Source organism: Sminthopsis crassicaudata, chromosome 3, assembly GCF_048593235.1.
Source record: "Sminthopsis crassicaudata isolate SCR6 chromosome 3, ASM4859323v1, whole genome shotgun sequence".
In the NCBI taxonomy this organism is placed as follows: Eukaryota; Metazoa; Chordata; class Mammalia; order Dasyuromorphia; family Dasyuridae; genus Sminthopsis; species Sminthopsis crassicaudata.
In genome coordinates, this window is record NC_133619.1 from 514,004,072 (window position 1) to 514,023,738 (window position 19,667).

General features: G+C 35.0%; 1 protein-coding gene across 4 annotated transcripts in view; it reads left to right on the forward strand.

Moving 5' to 3' along the window:
* The window catches only part of UVRAG (UV radiation resistance associated), a 424,520-nt gene that overhangs the window by 15,611 nt on the left and 389,242 nt on the right, over positions 1–19,667 (forward strand). For all 4 annotated transcript variants that reach the window (XM_074304111.1, XM_074304114.1, XM_074304113.1 and 1 more), the window contains one exon: positions 12,811–12,928. In XM_074304111.1, the coding sequence (XP_074160212.1) occupies positions 12,811–12,928 (118 nt within the window). The remainder of the gene's footprint in view (positions 1–12,810; positions 12,929–19,667) is intronic.

The window sequence follows — 19,667 nt, forward strand, 5'->3', positions numbered from 1 at the left end:
TTTTTTTTTTAATAGAACAACTCTGTTTTATTGATTAATTCAATAGTTTTTTTTTTCTTTCAATTTTATTAATCTCTCCTTTTACTTTTAGAATTTCCAGTTTCGTGTTTGTCTGGGGGTTTTAATTTGTTCCTTTTCTAGCATTTTTAGTTGTAAGCCCAATTCATTGGCCTTCTCTTTCTCTATTTTTTTCTCTCTCTCTAGGCAAGTAGACTTCTAGAGGTATAAAATTTCCCCTTATTACTGCTTTGGCTGCATCCCACATATTTTGGTATGACATCTCATTATTGTCATTTTCTTGGGTGAAGTTATTAATTATATCTATGATTTGCTGTTTCACCCAATCATTCTTTACTATGAGATTACTTAGTTTCCAATTATTTTTTGGTCTATTTTCCCCTGGCTTTTTATTGAATGTAATTTTCATTGCATCGTGGTCTGAAAAGGATGCATTTAATATTTCTGCCTTACTGTATTTGAATTTGAGATTTTTATGTCCTAATATATGGTCATTTTTTGTATAGATTCCATGAACTGCTGAGAAGAAAGTGTACTCCTTTCTGTCTCCATTTAGTTTTCTCCAAAGATCTATCATATCTAACTTTCCTAGTATTCTGTTTACCTCTTTGATTTTTTTCTTATTTATTTTGTGGTTTGAGTTATCTAATTCTGAGAGTCCAAGGTTGAAATTTCCCACTATTATAGTTTTGCTGTCTATTTCTTCTTGCAGCTCTCTTAATTTCTCTTTTAAGAATTTAGATGCTACACCACTTGGTGCATATGTTTAATATTGATATTGCTTCATTATCTATGCTACCCTTTAGCAAGATATAGTGCCCTTCCTTATCTCTTTTAATTAGATTAATTTTTGCTTTTGCTTAATCTGAGATCAGGATGGCTATCCTGGTTTTTTGACTTTACCTAAAGCATAGTAGATTCTGCTCCAACCTTTTACCTTTATTCTGTATGTATCACCCTGCTTCAAGCGAGTTTCCTGTAAACAACGTATTGTAGGATTTTGGCTTTTAATCCAGTCGGTTATCTGTTTCCTTTTTATGGGGGAGTTTACCCCATTCACATTTATGGTTAAAATGACTAATTCTGTATTACTTGCCATCTTGTTAACCTCTGCTTATGCTTTTCTCCTTTCCTTCCCCCTCAACCCCCTTCCCAGTATTAAATTTGTGAGCACCACTTGCTTCTTACAGCCCTCCCTTTTTAGGATCCCTCTTCCCACCTTAGAGTTCCTTACCCTTTCTTACCCCTTTTCCTCACAATATCTGTATTCCCTTCCACTTAGCTTACTCCTTCCCTTTTCACTTTTCCCCTCCCACTTTTCAGTGAGGTGGGAGAAGTTTCAGTGTAAATTGAATATGTCTAATATTTTTCTCTTTCTGATGAGAGTAAGATACACACTATGTTCACCCTCGCTCCATTCTTTCTCTCAGATATAATAGGTTTCTTTTACCTCTTTGTGAGATGTAGTACCTGACTTTACCCTTTTTCTGGTACAATTTCTTTTCCACCTCTAGTTTCTGGAACAAAGTATACACTTGTTCTTTATATATCTTTATAACAGAAATATAGTTCACAAGATTTCTTTTTACCTTTTTAGGTTTCTCTTGAGTCCTATATTTGGAGATCAAACTTTTTGTTTAGTTCTGGTTTTTTTCATTAGAAATAGATGAAATTCACTTATTTCATCAAATGTCCATCTTCTTCCCTGGAAAAAAAATGCTTATTTTGGCTGGGTCAGTTATTCTTGGCTGCATATCAAGTTCCTTAGCTTTTCGGAATATCATATTCCAGACCCTTCTATCCTTTAATGTGGAATCATTTAGTTTCTTAAAACCTTACTTCATTTGAAGAAATTATAAGAATAAGAGTTTAGATGGTTGTTGTGAGGGTCAGATATAAAGTATTTTGCATACTTGAAAGCATCTTGCTAATCTTAGTTATTTTTTATAGCAGTTCTGTGCAATAGAGCATAATTATTAAATAGGAGAAGAATGAGACAGACACCAAAACTCAGAGTAGCTGTGGTCTCTTTTGTTTGTTGGGCTCTGAGATTGTCCAGAAGTTTGTTTTCTTTTTGAACTGTCTTCTAAGATATGAGACGTACTTTCTATATCTTTGTGAAGCTAGTGAATGGCCTCTGGCCTGCCCTATTGAAGTGGGTTGTGGTCCCTTTAAAAAACTGCATTTGTGATTCCTTTCAGATTGATTTATGATTCCTTTCTCATTCCCAACCCCTCACATTATCAATCCAGGATGCCAGGGCCTTTGTCTCTGGAGGGGTAGGACTGAGGGAGTTTCCTCAAGCCAAGCATCTCTACTCAAGGAAGATTTTTTTTGAGGCAGAGGTTGTTGGGGTCCTCAGCTGGTACAGTCCTGTTGACACCAGCAGAGGTCTGAGCACTTACCTACAGTTATGTGGCCTCTATGACCTTTGGACGTCTCCAGATACTACAGAGTAGACAGGCACCACTATGCAGTTAAGAAGCTTTATTGCTTTGTTACATCGTCCTTTTTGCTTCTACTTCTCTCTCTCTGCAGTCCTGTATATATATCCCTCTCTTCTGCCCCTGCCCACATGCCTCAGCAACAAGTATGAGTATAGCTCATGGATCTGGGAGCCCAACCCTTGTGATGATGGAGGTTAACGTGATCTGATGCATGCTCAATGCCTGTGTTGACATGTCAACAGAATGTACTCTGGACCTTTAGTCAGCCAGGAAGAACACACACCCGAGAACCTCAACATCCATTTCCAAAAGTGTGCTGACCTAGAACTAACCAGCTACAGACCACAAGGTCAGGCTGCACAAGATTTGTTTTTGCACATATTTGTTGCTTACACAAATGGGGCATTGCATGCAGGATATACATTGATAAGTTTAATGTAGACTCTTGTTATCCTGTTCCCTAGCAAGAGGTGTTTCTAGATTGTGGACAGGAAAAAGCTTTTAGTTTTCCCAAATTCTTGCAGTCTCTCTCATATCTCTAGAGACAGAGAGTGAGACAAAAGGCCTTTTGTCAGTCCATAGCAATTCGTACAGAATTGTGGACAAGTGTAGAGCTCTACAACGACCCAAGCCTGATTGAGTTGCTTGGATGTCCACTGCAGGATAGGGAAAGAAAGAAAAGGTCTTTTATCTTGTCTAGAGTTCCAGATTTCTTGGTCCCACTATGTCTAAAAATAGAGTGTGAAATGAAAGTACTCTCCGTGGGAGAATACTGCTCACAACCCAGACCTGGTCTGGGTGCCCACTAGCTTTAGAGATAGGACAAGACAAAAGAAGGAATGCAGGTATTCTTTTTGGAAGAATACTGCACCAACAGCTCAAAACTCAAATTGATTCTGACCCTGAAAAGGTTGGGGTTCCATTTGGTACCCAAATTATGTCTAGTTTTTGGGGATTTTTCCCGATCAAGCAACCAAATGATGAGGTTTAGTTTAGGGAACCCAAATGAAATTAGGATTTCTGGTGGTAGGGAGTTAAATGAGGCCTAGTGGCAGGTTTGGGGTTCAGGGTAGGTTTTAGTGCAAGAATAGGGAGTTTTGGGGAAATCCTTTCTGGCGGTGCAGAGTTCCTCTGTAAAGGAATGTACACATCAGAAAACTTAGATTGATAAAAGAGGTTTATTATGGGAATCGGAAGTAAGGTTAAAAGTCTGGTTAAGGAAATAGATGAGGGTAAAGAGAAGATGGCACTGGAAAAGAGTATTCCAGTGGGCAGAGGCTCCTTGGGATGTCAAGCATGGTATAGCTAGCATTTTTGGAACCTCTGCAAAGAGAAGATTTTAGTTTGGCTCTTTTTTATAATGAGAGATTTAGCTAAAGGGGGCCCATGGGTGGAGTCCCAAGTTGGCTCAGATCCCATGGGGGTGGGACAAGCCTGGATCTCCTATTGGAATTCAAAGGATTTGTGAATCAAAGGCCCTGGCATCTTGGATTAATAATGCAGTAGCCTGGAGGGGTTGGGAATCAGAAAGGAATTACAAAACAATATGAAAGGAATCACCAATGTAGTTTCTTAAAGGGACCACAACCTGCTTTACTATCAAGCTTCTCAAAGTGGCTACCAAGTAGAGTGAATATGAAAATGATGTATAAATAAAAGTGGGAATTGAAAGTTTTATGAGTCTCTTCCTTCCAAGAGTGACAATTTATGTGATAAAGCTACTTCAGGATCTAATGTAGACATAGTTGTTGTTTATTAATGTTGCTGTCCAACATGAGTTAAAGCTGTGCTGAAGCATGAGAGCAAAAGAAGCTTTTCTAGAAAAGGAATTATTAGTATACTTTCAGTTCTGACTTCCTTATGCCTTTCAAAGGGTGAATCTTTTGCACAAGGTATCTGCAGGTGTCCAGAATGAATTTTGGAGAATCATACCTGCTAATTTGTAATTAGTTTCAATATAAAATTGTATACAATTTTTTTTTCAGTATTATTATGAATTGACTTTGAGATGTATATTTCAGATGAAAGGTTTTGACTACAAATGCATGCTTTTACTAGCAAACTGGTCACATGTAGTCAAATGATTTATATAGTGTTGATGTATTTGCTCCCAAATAGATACCAAAAGGGATGATGCTGAGTGACCTTTAGAAAGGAAAAGCTGTGTATATATTATGACTCAAGTGCTAAATGGGAAAACCAAAATGTTCAATGTTTAGAATATTTTTATTACAGCTTTTTATTTACAAGATATATGCATGGGTAATTTTTCAGCACTGACAATTGCAAAACCTTTTGTTCCAATTTTTTCCCTCCTTCCCCCCACTCCCTCCCCCAGATGGTAGGTTGACCAATACATGTTAAATATGTTAAAGTATAAGTTTTATATACAATATATGTATACATATCCATACAGTTATTTTGCTGTACAAAAAGAATCGGACTTTGAAATAGTGTACAATTAACCTGTGAAGGAAATAAAAAATGCAGGTGGACAAAAACTGAGGGAATGGAAATGCTATGTTGTGGTTTATAGTCATCTCCCAGAGTTCTTTCACTGGGTGTGGCTGGTTCAATTCATTACTGCTCTATTGGAACTGATTTGATTCATCTCATTGTTGAAGAGGGCCACGCCCATCAGAATTGATCATCATATAGTATTGTTGTTGAAGTATATAATGATCTTCTGGTCCTGCTCATTTCACTCAGCATCACTTCATGTAAGTCACTGCAGGCTTCTCTGAAATCACCCTGCTGGTCATTTCTCACAGAACAATAATACTCCATAACATTCACACACCACAACTTATTCAGTCATTCTCCAACTGATGGGCATCCACTCTGTTTCCAGTTTCTGGCCACTACAAAGAGGGCTACCACAAAGTTTAGAATATTTTTGTAGTTTTTAATTAAACTTCAGTTTAAATTAAACTGAAGACTTAAGAGACAGCAGAGAGAGATGCAAGACTTGATTTAATTGAGGATAAAATACATATATGTACCTCACAGGATTGTTGTGTAGTCCAAATTAGACAATGTCAACTATTGTTATTATTATCAGTCTATCAATAAGCATTTAATAACCACTTACTATGAGGAGGTTAGTCTTGCAGTCCCTTAAAGTCCTTTCCATGACTATGTTTCTAGTTTCCTATCTGGTCCTGGTGTTGTCATTTACTTTGTGAATGTGGTCACATAGTTTATAAGTGTGTAGTTTTGGTACAAGGTATAAAATAGTTGGACCTAGAAATCAGATTTCCTTACTCCTTGTCCAGTGTTGTTTTCTCTATGCCACAATGCTTACTGATTTTTAGTTCTTGGGAAGAGAATCTTTGAGTTACGTTTTTTCTCTCTTCTCCCTTGGTCCACATATGATGTAAACAACTACATTTTTGTTGATTATTCCTTTTTTTGGATACCTGGTGGCTCCATAATTCAGGCTCCTTTAAATCTTGGCCCACTTCTGTATTGGTCCTGGTATGGAGCTGCCTCCACATCTGGAATAAACTACTTACTCTTTTCTATCTAGATAAATCTCTGGTTTCCAAGAAGGTTTAGACACTTTCTATATGAGTCCTTTTCTGTTTACTCCGGCTTTTCCCCACTATTTGAAGTTATCTTGTGTTTATTTTGCAATTGGTAGAATATAACTCCTTGAAGGAAGAGATTGATTTTTTCCCCCTTTTGTATCCCTAGGTGGGTAGTAAAGTGGATTGGACTTGGAGATGGGAAGACTGAGTTCAAATCCACACACACTAGCTGAGTGACTGGCCAAATCACTGAATTTCTTTTAGTCATAGATTCCTTTTCTGTAAAATGAAGGGGTTGAACTTGATGGCCCCAAGGTTCCTTCCATTTCTGGATCTATGAGCTTCTGGCAGGGAGCCTGTCACATATTGTGTGCTTTATATTGATTGATTGTTAAAATGGACATCTAATTGATATTTCTGTCTCAGTTCTTTTTATATTATCTGTCTTCTGTATGCTGCCACCATAGCTCTTCTCTTGTCACTTCCCTTTTCAGAAATTTTCAATGATTTTCAGTTACCTAAAATATAATTAATTTTTTAAAAACATCTCATTCAAGAGCCTGTACAATCAGTACCCAAACAACTTTATAATTTATAAATATACTTTTAAAAGCACTAACAATGTACCAGGTATAGGGAATTTAAGAAAGACTAAACAGCTTCTGCTCTCAAGTAGTTTAAAATTTCATGAGAGAGACAAAAGGTAAAATGCATAGGCATATAAAGAGTAGTTGGAAAGTGATATTTATAGGGAAAATTTCAGGTTTGATGGAGAATTGAAGAATATGTCCTTTGAACTCTCTTAAAGGATGTCAGGGATTTTCAGAGGGGAAGTGAGGTGAGAGAAGGCATTTGGGGCTTAGGGTACATTAGTGCAAAGGCACTGAAACAGGTGAAATGTTTTCTCCGAGAGAGAATTAGATAGTAGATCTGGAAGGTAAAGTTCATGGAAGAAAGACTAGTAACACAAGGGAAAATAGGTTTTGAAGCACTTAAAATGATAAGAATACTTTACATTTTATCTTGGAGGTAATAGGGAGCCACAAAAGTTTATTCATTTGGGAGATGACTTGATCAGTCTTAGGCTTTAGGAAAATCATTTTTTTTTACTTCTCTCCTACATGATCTCTTAGCTTCAGCCAAATTGGACTATCCACTCTTGCTGTCTCTGTTCCTTTGATTACAGCATTCTCCTTGCTTGGAATGTTTAACTAGCAAGGGGAAGAATTAGGGGGATATGATTGATTCCTTCATGGGACAGTGAATGAAACTTTGGACTTTATACACACATACACACACACACACACACACACACACACACACACACAGGACATATTTAGAATGTGGAACATGATGAGTATATGTATATGCATATGTATATGTATTTGGTTGAGATCTCTGTAGTAAAGAAGCCCCTAGTGTTATACTTTCTTATGGTAAAGGTAAAGAAAAGGCTCATTTGGGATTTTTGATAATAGAAAAGTTTAGGGCCTCCAAGGATATTAGTCTCTAACCAAATCTACCTCCCATATGGGTTTATCAAGTCAATTTCAAATGCTCTAAATGACAGATCTTAAAACTATTAATTCTGGAGGTAACCTGTATATTATCAGAGTTCTATATATGTGAACTTTAAGAGTTGAAATAAAAGATTTAGGAAAGAGGGAGTTTGAAGGTATATTGATTTAGAGGAAGAATATTTTGTGGGTAGAATACAGAGGGTTGTTTTAAAAACAGATTTGTGCATTAAAAAGCTTTGTATTTTGATGTCATGATTCAGCATTTTTGTCTCTTACTCAATGAAAATTGAAAAACTTGCTTTGTACATCTATAAAATATTTGACCAATTATCAGTGAATATTTTAATTAACGTGGGATTTAATACTCTTCATATTTATTCAGATCCTAGAGTTTAACTGGCTGCGCCAGAAAGAAGTTGGGACTAAGCAAGATATGGCTTATGATTAAGTATGGCAATTTCCCTGCTCCTTCGATCTGTGTCCAGAGCTTATGTAGTATACACAAAAACTGCCTAGTACTGACTTATTGAAGTGGAGTTTTTTTCACTGACCTCTCCAGGTTAATTTTCCATTTTATTCCTTTGTTTCACCTTCTGTGTTCTAGTTCTTTGTGTTCTCGTTATATGACATTCCTTACTAGGATAGGGAATATCTATTTTTTTTTTTTTGCAACCGTCATCAATGCAAGTTTTTGCATAAGGAAAGGTTGGACTTTTGTCTTTTTATGTCCTGGATGTGATCCTAAGTTCTTAAAGTTTGGTTTAGTTGAGCAAGATCTGACTAATCTTACCAAGTTGGAGAAACTTCTACTTCAGGTTGGATCGTTCATCCAAAAGTAGCTAAGTACCAAAAAAAAAGTACTTAACCGAGAATCAGTACATAGGTTCATTTTCTAATTCTACCATTCATTAACTGCTATTTCCCCTTCTTTGCCTTAGTTCTCTCATCCTTAACATGAAAGAGCTGAACCTGATTATCTCTAAGGTCTTCTAAGGCTCAACATTTTCTGAGCCAGAAAATGTGTTCTTTCTAGTCTTAATTCCACCATTTAATAATGTGGATATTAAGTTCCTTCTCTGAATTGCATCTTTCTTATTGCTTAAAAAAAGTTAATAAATGCTGTGCCTATTTGACATGATTGTTTTGATAAAGGAATCAGAGAACATGGTGAAAGTACTCTTTTCTTTCTGTTATAATATTTGTTCTCTCTTCTACCTTTGCCTCACTTTTTCTTCTTAGCCTCCTTTTCTGGATCACTGTCCACATCCTATCCCCAATCTGTGGATATATCCTAAGATAATATCAGAGACCCTCTTCTCTTTCTGTATTTTTTTTTTTTTTTTGTTATAGTGCTTATGGATTCTCTTATGATAATGGCAGATGACTACCAGTTCTCTATATATCCAGTTTTAGTTTCTCTTGAGCTCCAGTTCTGCACTTAACAAATTGTTTTGGGGGAAGTTTTTATTGATGTCTTCTATTTTTTACCTCATCTTAGTTATCCTGAGTGTTTCTCTCTCTCCTTTCCCCACTATTCTTAATGGGTAAAGATACTACTTTTGTTTTTTTAACAGCATGTGCTGTTAGTGGCTTTCTGGAGAGGGTGTGAGATTTCCTCTGCTAATCCTGCACTCTGGATACTTCTTTGCTGCTATTCTTTTTTAAGAAGAGCCCTGATTTTTTGGATGAGTTAACTTCACTTTGCCACACAGTATACTTATAATCTTAGTGAGCATAGTAATTAATGGGTATTTAAGATAAATCCTATATAACAAATAATATTTTTTAAAAAGAAATAAATCAATGCAACTGAATTGCTACATTAAAAAATTGGGAAAACATGTGTAATGTTTTACATTACATTACATCCACACCTGGTGGACCTCTTACTTTCATAAAGAGGTGGGCTGGAGGTGTTCTCAATTCCAAATGGGACCAATTCATGGTAGTTGAGAAATCAATTAGAAATATGTAGAGAGTCAGGAAAAGAAAACAAAGCAAAAATAAATGTATCATTAAAATAATGACTTAGAACCAGGAGTATTTTTAAAAAGAAAAGGAGCTGCAAGGTAACAATTTGGTGGGCAGGATATCTCAGCCTCTGCAGGTGTAGACCTGCTGCAGGAAGGGAACATGTCTGGTGTTCCTCAATTGTGACTTTTCATCTTTTTTTGCCTTGTTTTTGCTGTCCCTTATGCCTAGAGTGCATTCCTTCTCACTTCAGCTTCTTAGAGTTCTGGCTCTTTTTGAAGCTATGCTCAAGAATCGTCTTTTTCAAAATCCTTTTCTAAGTCCCTACAGTTATTACTGTTTCAGTTTTAAAGTTTACCATATATACTTTGTATGTGGTGTATATTGGCATGAATAGGTGGATAAGTGGTATTGTGGTTAGAATACTGTGCCAGGAGACACGAAGACCACAGTTCCAATTCTGCCTCAGGGACTTTTTAGCTGTATGATTTGGGCAAGTCATTAATCACTGCTTGCCTTAGTTTTCTTGTTTATAAAGTGGGGATAATATAGCACCTACTTTTCATGACTTACTATGAGGATCAAATGAGATAAATCATATTTGTAAAGCAATTAGAGTACTTAGCACCAAGCAGGTGTTTAATAAATCCTCCTTTCCTCCCTCTCTATCATTTGACAATTGCAACTATTGTGTTTCTCTGTTATTTCCAGTGTTTCTAATAATTCCTGGCTCTTAGAAGATTCTTAATAAATTACTGTTGATTAAAACAGCAACAACTCTTGTTAAATGTAAAATATTAAAAACTAGGAAGGAATGAGAGATTATCTAGTGCAGTCTCCTATTTCTGTGTACTTGGAGAACCCAAAATGTGATTTAATCATTAAATGTTGCCATATGGTGAGAAATTTGAAGTTGGCTGTCCTTTGATGACCCTTACAAGCTGCAAGAGGTATTCAGCTAGTTAAGAGCAGGAGTTGTTTTCCTTCTTCTTGCTATTGGGGAGCACATAACTCTTGCTTTTTCATTCAGTAATATTAATAATGAACTATTCTTAATGGGTAAAGATACTACTTTTGTTTTTTTTAACAGCATGTGCTGTTAGTGGCTTTCTGGAGAGGGTGTGAGATTTCCTCTGCTAATCCTGCACTCTGGATACTTCTTTGCTGCTATTCTTTTTTAAGAAGAGCCCTGATTTTTTAGATGAGTTAACTTCACTTTGCCACACAGTATACTTATAATCTTAGTGAGCATAATAATTAATGGGTATTTAAGATAAATTTCAAAGCATGAATGAATGAAGTAGCTCATTGCATAAAATGTATGAGAGACCATAGAATAAAAGAAAAAGCACCATTCATTCAATGAGCAGTCTAGTGACTGCTATGTGTCAAGCACTGTGGTTAGGCATTGAGAATATAAAGACAAATGAGATTGTCCCCATCCTCAAAGAACTTGCATTCTCTTGAGAGCAGAAGAGGCTTACAGCATGTATATACATACAGAATAAATAGTAAGTACTAGAAAATGGGAGATGGGGAATTAGGAAAGAATTCAGAAATCCATTGAAGTTTGAATGAGGGAATAATCTGATCAAAACTGAACTTGGGTGGAATAATTTTGGTTACTGGATGGTTTAGTGAAAGATATGAGACAGAGAGACCAGTTAAGAGTGCTATTGCATCTGCTTGGATATGAGGAGTGAGAGAGGCAGGCAGAGGAGTCAAGAACATTGCGTATGTGAATCTGAAAAACTCTTAACAGCTGTCTTCAACAGAAATAAGGGAGTTTGAAAGAAGAGTAGATTTTAGGGGAGAGATAATTAATTCTGTTTTGTATATGTTGAATTAAAAAAGTCTCTAGGGGAGCAGCTAGATGGTATAATGGTTAGAGCACCAGCCCTGAAGTCAAGAGGACCTGAGTTAAAATCTGCCCTCAGACACTTAACATTTCCTAGCTGTGTGACCTTGGGCAAGTCACTTAATCCCAATTGCTTCAGTAAAAAAGATAAGAAGTCTCTAGGGCATTCAGACAGAAATATCCTATAGGCAGTCAGTGAAGTGGAATAGAAATACAGGAAAGAGGTGAGTTATCTGCAGAGTTAATAATTAAACCTATTGGAACTGATGAGGTCACGAAGAGCCCAGAAGAGCCATAGGCTTCATCCACATTTAAAGGGTATGATATGGATAATCACCCAGCAGTATCTGGTCAGATAGGTAAGAGGAGAGTCAACAAGCAGAGAGCAATGACATGAAAACCCAGAGTGAAAAAAGAGTATCCAGGAAGAAGTTTGTTGTTGTTGTTCAATCATTATAGACTCTTCATGAATACCAGCTAAGTGGCAGAGTAAAGTGTGGGCCTTTGGAGTCAGAACCTGAGTTCAAATTTGACTTCACACTCCTTCCTAACTGTGTGACCCTAGTCAAGTCACTGACTTAGTAGGTGCTTAATGAACACATATTGACTTGATTTGATATTATCTGGTTCCTCATTTGGTTTGTCTTATGTTCTTATTGACTCACTTATTTGATTTTTATATAATATATGAGGTTACATAAATAACTTTTGAGTTGTCAGCATCAGTGATTCAAAATAACACATGCTGCACTATTGGAGCCATAATTGAAAGCACTGTAGGAGAGGAGAGCCAGAATTGGGGGTGGAGATCTGACCAAGGCTGTGGAAATTGGCTGGATGAGGGTGAAATACCATTTACATTGAATTCTCTAAACAGCTAGAATTGTTGTTGGACAGAATAGTTTGTGAGCACATATTATTTTGAGGATTTTTTTTTTATCTCTTAGCAAAGAGAAGTTTCCTAATCTGAAAATAGTGCGGGGTGTTGGTAATGGCTACAATCCCTTTTTCCCATTTCAGATTTTTTTTTTTTTAGCATACTTTGGAGAGAAAAAAGTGCTACTTTTTTAGGGAATTTAATTTAATTTATCAGACATTTATTAAGTACCTTCTATTTGCAAGGTACTATATACTAAGTGCTGGGGAAAAATTATAGTTGTTTCCTACATTTTTCTAGTATTTTTTTTCTTTGGAATTTTCTTCACATCTGTGTTATTTTCTTCTTTTACTGACCCTATGACATAAATGAATGAGATGTCATTAGTTTTATTGGACAAATTAGAGAATTGAGGCCAAAAAAAAAAAAAAAAAAGATATACCTATGGGCAATGGAAAATAAATAAATAAACAGCATAATCTTTTAGACTTAAAGATAATGAAAAATAAGATTTCCAGAAATTTGTCCACAAGAGGAAAGCTAAATGATCTTTTACCCCCATTTTTTGTGTTTGTTTTTTTTTTTTTAGCGTCGTCTTCGACATCTCCGGAATATTGCTGCCCGGAACATTGTTAATAGGAATGGCCACCGACTCCTTGATACCTACTTCACACTTCACTTGTGCAATAATGAAAAGCTATATAAAGGTAAAAGAAGCCATATGTTTGGTGTTCATGGGTTATTACAATCCTCTTTTCTCATATTATTTTCTATCAGTGTGTTTTAAGTAGGAGTTTATCCTTTTGATACATATTGAGGGGTATCTATGGGTTAGTGATTTGGGGTCAGAGAATGTGGATTTGAGTTTTAGAGTTATTTTGTGACTTGAGGCAAATCACATAGCCCTCTCGTTTTTGTTTTCTTATATAGATGATGAAGGAGTTAGACTAGATGTTCTCTAGATTCTTTCCCATTTTTTATCTTATGCTACTATAATTTGTTTAATTTAAAATTAATAACAGTTCTCATTACATGAATTAAAGGAACTCTGTTTAAGTTACATTGCTTGAACAACAATAATTATTACATTTTTTTGTCTTTAACCCAGATTTATTAAACTGAGTCTTAAAAATAGGGCTTAGAAGTCATTTTTCTTGCATGATTTGGTTTGTCCTTCCATAATAATAAGAATTTATTTTTTGAAAATATTTTTATTGATATTTTTTGTTTTTATATTACCAAAATTGCTTACACAATCTCTTCACCAATGTCATTCTTTATAACAAAGAATATTTTTATAGAAAAAAGACAAAAAGAAGAGAAAAATGAACAGAATTGATCAAAACATTTAAAAAGTAAGAAAATATGTATAATATTTCACATTCATGGATCTCCGGCCTCTGTGAACAGAAAAGTGAGATGAAGTCATATCATGTCTTTTCTTTGGGATCTCACTTTCAACAAACTTTATTAAGCTCTTTTCAGATACAAGGAATTATGTAGGTAATAACTAAGTTCATACAGGTATACGCTTGTATACCTAAGCAAATGGAAGGCAGTCTGAGCACAGAAGCAGCGATAGAATAAGAGGAGAATTGTTAGGGAAAGTCTTCTTATTAAAGGTGGGACATAAATTGAGTTTTGAAGGGAAACAGGACAACTAAGAGACAGAGGTGTGAGGGAAGACCATTTCAGGCATGAGAAATAACTAGTGAAAAGAGACAGAGATACCATTCCTTTAGAAACTGTAAGTAGACCAGTGATGGGAGATTGTATAGTATGTGAAGGGCAGTGAAGAGGGAGAAAACTGGAAAGGTTTGAAGATAAAGTAAAGACTTAAGGAATAGTTAGACTATATTAATAACTTTAGTTCTACCTGTTTATTGAGTTTCACATGTTGCAGGTCCTGAAAGAAATAACAGTTTAAAAAGTTCATTATTGTTATTATGCCCAATTATATGCCAATATATTATTGATTTAAATGAAATGGAAGAATATTTACAAAAATGCAAGCTGCTCTTATTAGCAGAAGAGAAAATAGAGTTTTTAAGTAGAACTGTTTTAGAAAAAAAAAATTGAACAGACCATAAATGAGCTTTGGAAGATCAAAGCACCAGGATCCAACAAATTTACAAGTGAATTTTTTTGTCAAATATTTAAAGATCAACTAATTCCAATATCAAATAAATTATTTGGAATAATAGGCAAAGAAAGGGTCCTGTCAAACTCCTTTTATGAAACAAATTTGATACTAATGCCTAAACTAGGAAAAGTAAAAACAGAGAAACAAAATCATAGACCTGTTTCAGTAATGAATATGGATGCAAAAATCCTAAGTAAAATAATAGCGAAAAGATTATAACAATATATTAAAAGTTTACATATGGTCACACAGAATTCCTATCAGGAATGTAGGGATGGTTTAACATAAGGAAAACTATTAACATTATTGATTATATCAATAGTAAAAGTAACAAAAATCATATGATAATAGATGCAGAAAAAGCATGGAGTAAAGTAAGTCTCATTTCTGTTTAAAACACTTGATAATATAGACATAAATGGACTTTTCCTTACATTCATAAGAAACATTTACCTAAAGCCATTAGCAAGCATCATTTTTAATAGGGACAAGCTAGAAGCCTTCCCAGTAAGATCAGGTATGAAAGAAGAATGCCAACTGTCACCAAGAGTATTCGATATTGTATTGGAAATTCTAGCAATAACATAAGAGAAGAAAAAAATAATGGAATCAGAACAAGAAATGAGGTAATAACTTTTTTTTTTTTTTTTTTTTTTTGGCAAATGGCATGATGATATACTTGAAAAATCCTAAAGATTCAAATAAAGAGTAATTGAAATAATTAATTTCAAAAAAGTAGAAGAATATAAAATAAATACAAAGCAATCATCAATATTCTTATGCATTACCAGCAGGATCTTACAGAAAGAGATAGCTAGAGATATCCCATTTAAAATAATGAGATAGCATAAAATACCTGGGAATATACCTATCATAACAAAACCAAGTTCTATATAAACAAAACTATATAAAACTTTGCATGCAAATAAAATCAGATCGAAATAAATGGAGAAATTGTTCACTGATAGGCAGAATCAATATAATAAAAATGACAATGTAATCAAAATTAGTCAATATATATTCAATACTATGCCAGCTAAATTACCAAAAATTATTTTATGGATCTAGAAAAAGTAATAACAAAATTCATTTGGAAGAACATAAGGTCAAGTATATGAAAGAAAAAACATAAAGGAAGGAATTTTAGCAGTACCAGATTTTAAAACTATATTATAAAGCATTAAAACTATTTGATAATGACTAAGAAATACAAAGAAAGATTAGTGGGACAGAAGTAGACATAGAAGCCACAACAGCAAATGAATATAATTACCCAGTGTTCAACAAATGTAAAGACTTGTTTTGGGGATAAAAATTCATGATTTGGTAAAAAATTGTTGGGAAAACTGAAAAGCAATCTGGCAGAAATTGGACATAGAACAATATCTTACACAGTTTACCAAGATAAGAAAATGCATTTGTGATGTAGATATAAAGGGAGATATTAAAAGAAAATTTGAAGAATATGAAACAAAATCTATCAGTCATATGGATTAGTCAACAATTTATGAAGACAAGAGACAGTGTGTGTTCTGAAATAAAATGGATAATTTTGATTACATTAAATTATGTTTTTGTACATTTGTCACTTCCTTCTCTATCAATTTAGATCATTTGCTCTTATGATCTACTTTGTCCATAGCAATTTTTTTCTTTTATCATTTTATATTTAAGTGTAAAATTAAAAAAAATAAAAGAGAAGTACTCAGAGAAATCATCCTACTCTGATCCCCCCATCAAAAAAAAAAAAAAATCATTTTTACCACTGCTGCTGCTACTACTGCTTCTCTTTTTCCTATTAGCATTTGTATAGCACTTTGTTATCTCATTTAACCTTAACAATCTTGGAAGAGCTCTATCATTATTACTATTTTACAGATAAGGAAACTGAGGCAAAAAAGCTAAAGCATTGGAAGCAGGATTCAAACTCAGGTCTTCCTAACTCTTGATCCCTACTCTTTGTAAAATGTGTCACTTAGCTTTTCTACAGTTACTTCTTTTGCCTTATCAAACATGAAACTGAAAATCATTTGATTTTATATGAAGAGGAAAAATGTTTAGTTAATGAGACACTGGGACTGGGAATAAGAAAATCTGGGTCGAGATATAGATTTGCTGTTATGAATTATATATATGCTGTTATATGAATTAAGGCAAATGATTTCTCTCTGAACCGCTAATTTGTCATCTATAAAATGGACATGTATACAATTGAAAGAAATAGGGGGTTGGTATAGATCAGAGGTGTAAAATAAATAGCCATATTGCTTCTTGAGCCAGATTAAAATGTAATTAGGAAATATTTAACAAAATAAGGGAAAATATAGTAGAAAATAGAAAATGTTAGCCTATGATTTTCTAGCTTAATATATGGCAGGAGGCATTCTTGTGTAGGGTTTAGTGGCTCTGTTTCATTAGAGTTTGATACTACAAAAGAGACCTCTCAGGTCTCTTTCAATTCAAAATTTATGAATTTAGGAATATGCTTACATAGTACTTATTTTACAAAGATTGTTTTCAACTTAGAGATGGGGTAACAGATTTTAAAAGTTCTATGTAATTATATGGTTTTATTAACAATTAATATTAACAAAGATTGTTATTAAAAGTCAGCAATGATAATTAACATTTATAAAGATGAAAAATTAAGTGGAATTTATTTTTTTAATTAAATTTTAATTTTTCACTTAAAAAGAAATGCTTGCTTTCCTTCCTCTCTTGTTCTTCATACCCACTTTTGATCCCTCTAAAAGAAAAACAGAACCTTTGTAAGAAATATACATAGTTGAGCCAAACAAATTCCTGCATTGCCCACCTCTTAAAAAATGTGTCAGAGTCTGTACCTTGAGTCCCTCTTTCTGTTGGGAGGTGGCTAATAGCAAGTTTTTATCCAGTTTTTTGGAATCATGGTCATTCATTTGTCCATGAAAGTTCCCAAGTTATTCAGACTTATTTGTCTTTTCAAATGAGGTGAGTAGATGGCAAATAGCCTTTGTCACTCTCACATCTGATTCTTCTTACAATCACATGGTCTATTAAATGTTACTATTTACTATGAAAATGCATCCATGAAGTTTTATTGCATTTAGGTAAATGAAATACAGTGATGTGATGAGAAGGTAGTGAGATGCACAAGTCTTCAATAGTAAATTATCATTATTGTTGTTGTTTCCAACTCCATTCCTTCCAAGGACTCTCTACCATGTCCAGCAGTCTGGATCTACTCTAACATTAAAGTCACCCAGAATTACAAGTTTGTCTTTCTTTGGTACATTGATGATAAAGGCCTCTAGGTCTTCATTTTCTTTGACCTCATCAAGGTTCTGATATGACGTTTTCTTGCAATTTGCAATCACATTGTCATGAACCTGTGTTTACTCTTTTTGGAAAGCATATGAGCTTGTTTTGATTGAATTAGTTTTGATTGCAAAACCTACACCAACTTCACAGTGCTTCCTTTCACTGTGGCTACTTCAGAAAAATGTGTACTAGCTCCTACTTTGGTAAGCTGGCCTTCGTTTGCCAGCCTTGTTTACTAAGGGCTGCTTTTTGGAAGTTATATGTGTTGAATTCTCTCACAACAAGAGTTGTTCTTTAAGGTCTATTGTATTTTGCATTTTGCATTGTCTATAAGTGGGCACATATCTTATGTATCCATGGTGAGTGGAATCAACTTTGCAGAAGCTTTTATATATTTTTTAGTGTTTCAGCTGCAGGGTGTGGGATCCCCATTTGCATAAATAATCAGGCCAAGGTTAAGTAAGCAGACAATTTTTATTGCACCTTTTCTAACCCTTCCACACCCCTGTAGGTGAGCAGGATGATCCTTAAAAGGCTGCTCAAATACTCAAGGGGCTGCTGAATCCTACTGCTTCCAGTGAGAAGACCCTATGGCCTGGGCCGCCTAGGACAGGGTTGTGGCTGCAGCTCCCAAGGTATCTGCCCCTGCTGCTTCATCTCTCCCATCACCACGGGGCTTTGAAGCTAGAAACAAAGCTTCAAAGCCTAGAAACAGTAACATGGCGTGTTAGATTCGTGCCTAACTGGGATTTAAGTGAGGCAGAGCAGCGTGAAGTCATCAGCCTCACTCTCTTCTAAAGTCATCAATGTCCTGTGGTGGGACACAGTCAAGACCATTTGTGATTCAAGATGCAGTAGATGCCTGCAATGTCTAACCAAGCCCCAAGGCTCCTCAGTGGCTGCTTCACTTGCCTTTGCTGCCATTGGAGCAAATTGTTCTCAGCTGCTCTTTCCACTGGGAAGTCTTTGTGTGTCTGGGGTAGACACCTCCTCTAATTTACCATAGCATTTGAGATTCCTTGGTTACCCTTAACCTGGTTTAGCCTGTCTACCGAAATGATTTACTAGAACGTGGCCACTATGGACGCTACAGCTTTTTGGAGCTACAGTTGAGAGAGTGAGGTGGATTGGGTAGAAACCAAGGAGGGGAAAGCAGCCCTTACCCTTGAGGCACTAGTCTTCCCTGAATGTACCCTACCTGCCAGTCAGCTTATAGAGCAGAGAGAAGAAAAATCTCAAAAAATGAAATCTGTCATTTCAGGTAAGTATCTTAAAGTCATTTCTACTCCTCTGCCTCACCTTGTTCCAACTGATATGGTCACATCTTTGGAGTCTTCTTAAATACCTTATTCCCCTCCACATTCTCTACAGTCTAATGACTTTGGCCTCCTTTGAATTTTTTCTTTATCAAAATATCCATTGCTTGATTTTGTGCATTTTCTAGAATGTTCTCCTCTTTATCTCCACCTCCTGGTTTCCTTCAATTTCAGCCCAAATCCTTCTTATGCAAGAAACATTTCTCTTCTTTAATGTTAATGCCTTCCCTTCCCTCTGAGATTTCCAATTTATTTTGTATATATCATTTGCAAATGATTGTTTCTATGTTGTCTCTCACATTAGATTGTGATCTTCTTGAGGGCAGGGGCTGATTTTTGGTTTCTTTTTGGAATTTAGTAGAACCTGAATAAATTCTTGCTGATTTAACATCTGTAAATTTGCTGTCACCAATAAATATTCCACTTCAATGATTCTGTAATTCTTTTATCTAATCACATTTTTTTAAAAAAAATTCATGTTTCCCTATGCCTTTCAAAAAATAATTATTTAATGAATAGTATTAATCACCTCCTGTGAATGAGCCACTGTGCTAGGTGCTGTCATTACAAATACAGACAATGACATGGGGGAGAGAAAAAATTCACACAAAAGGAGCTTAAATTTTATGGGGAAAGTAGTAAGTAAATACATAAATATAGCATAAATTTTATCGTTGTTCAGTTTTT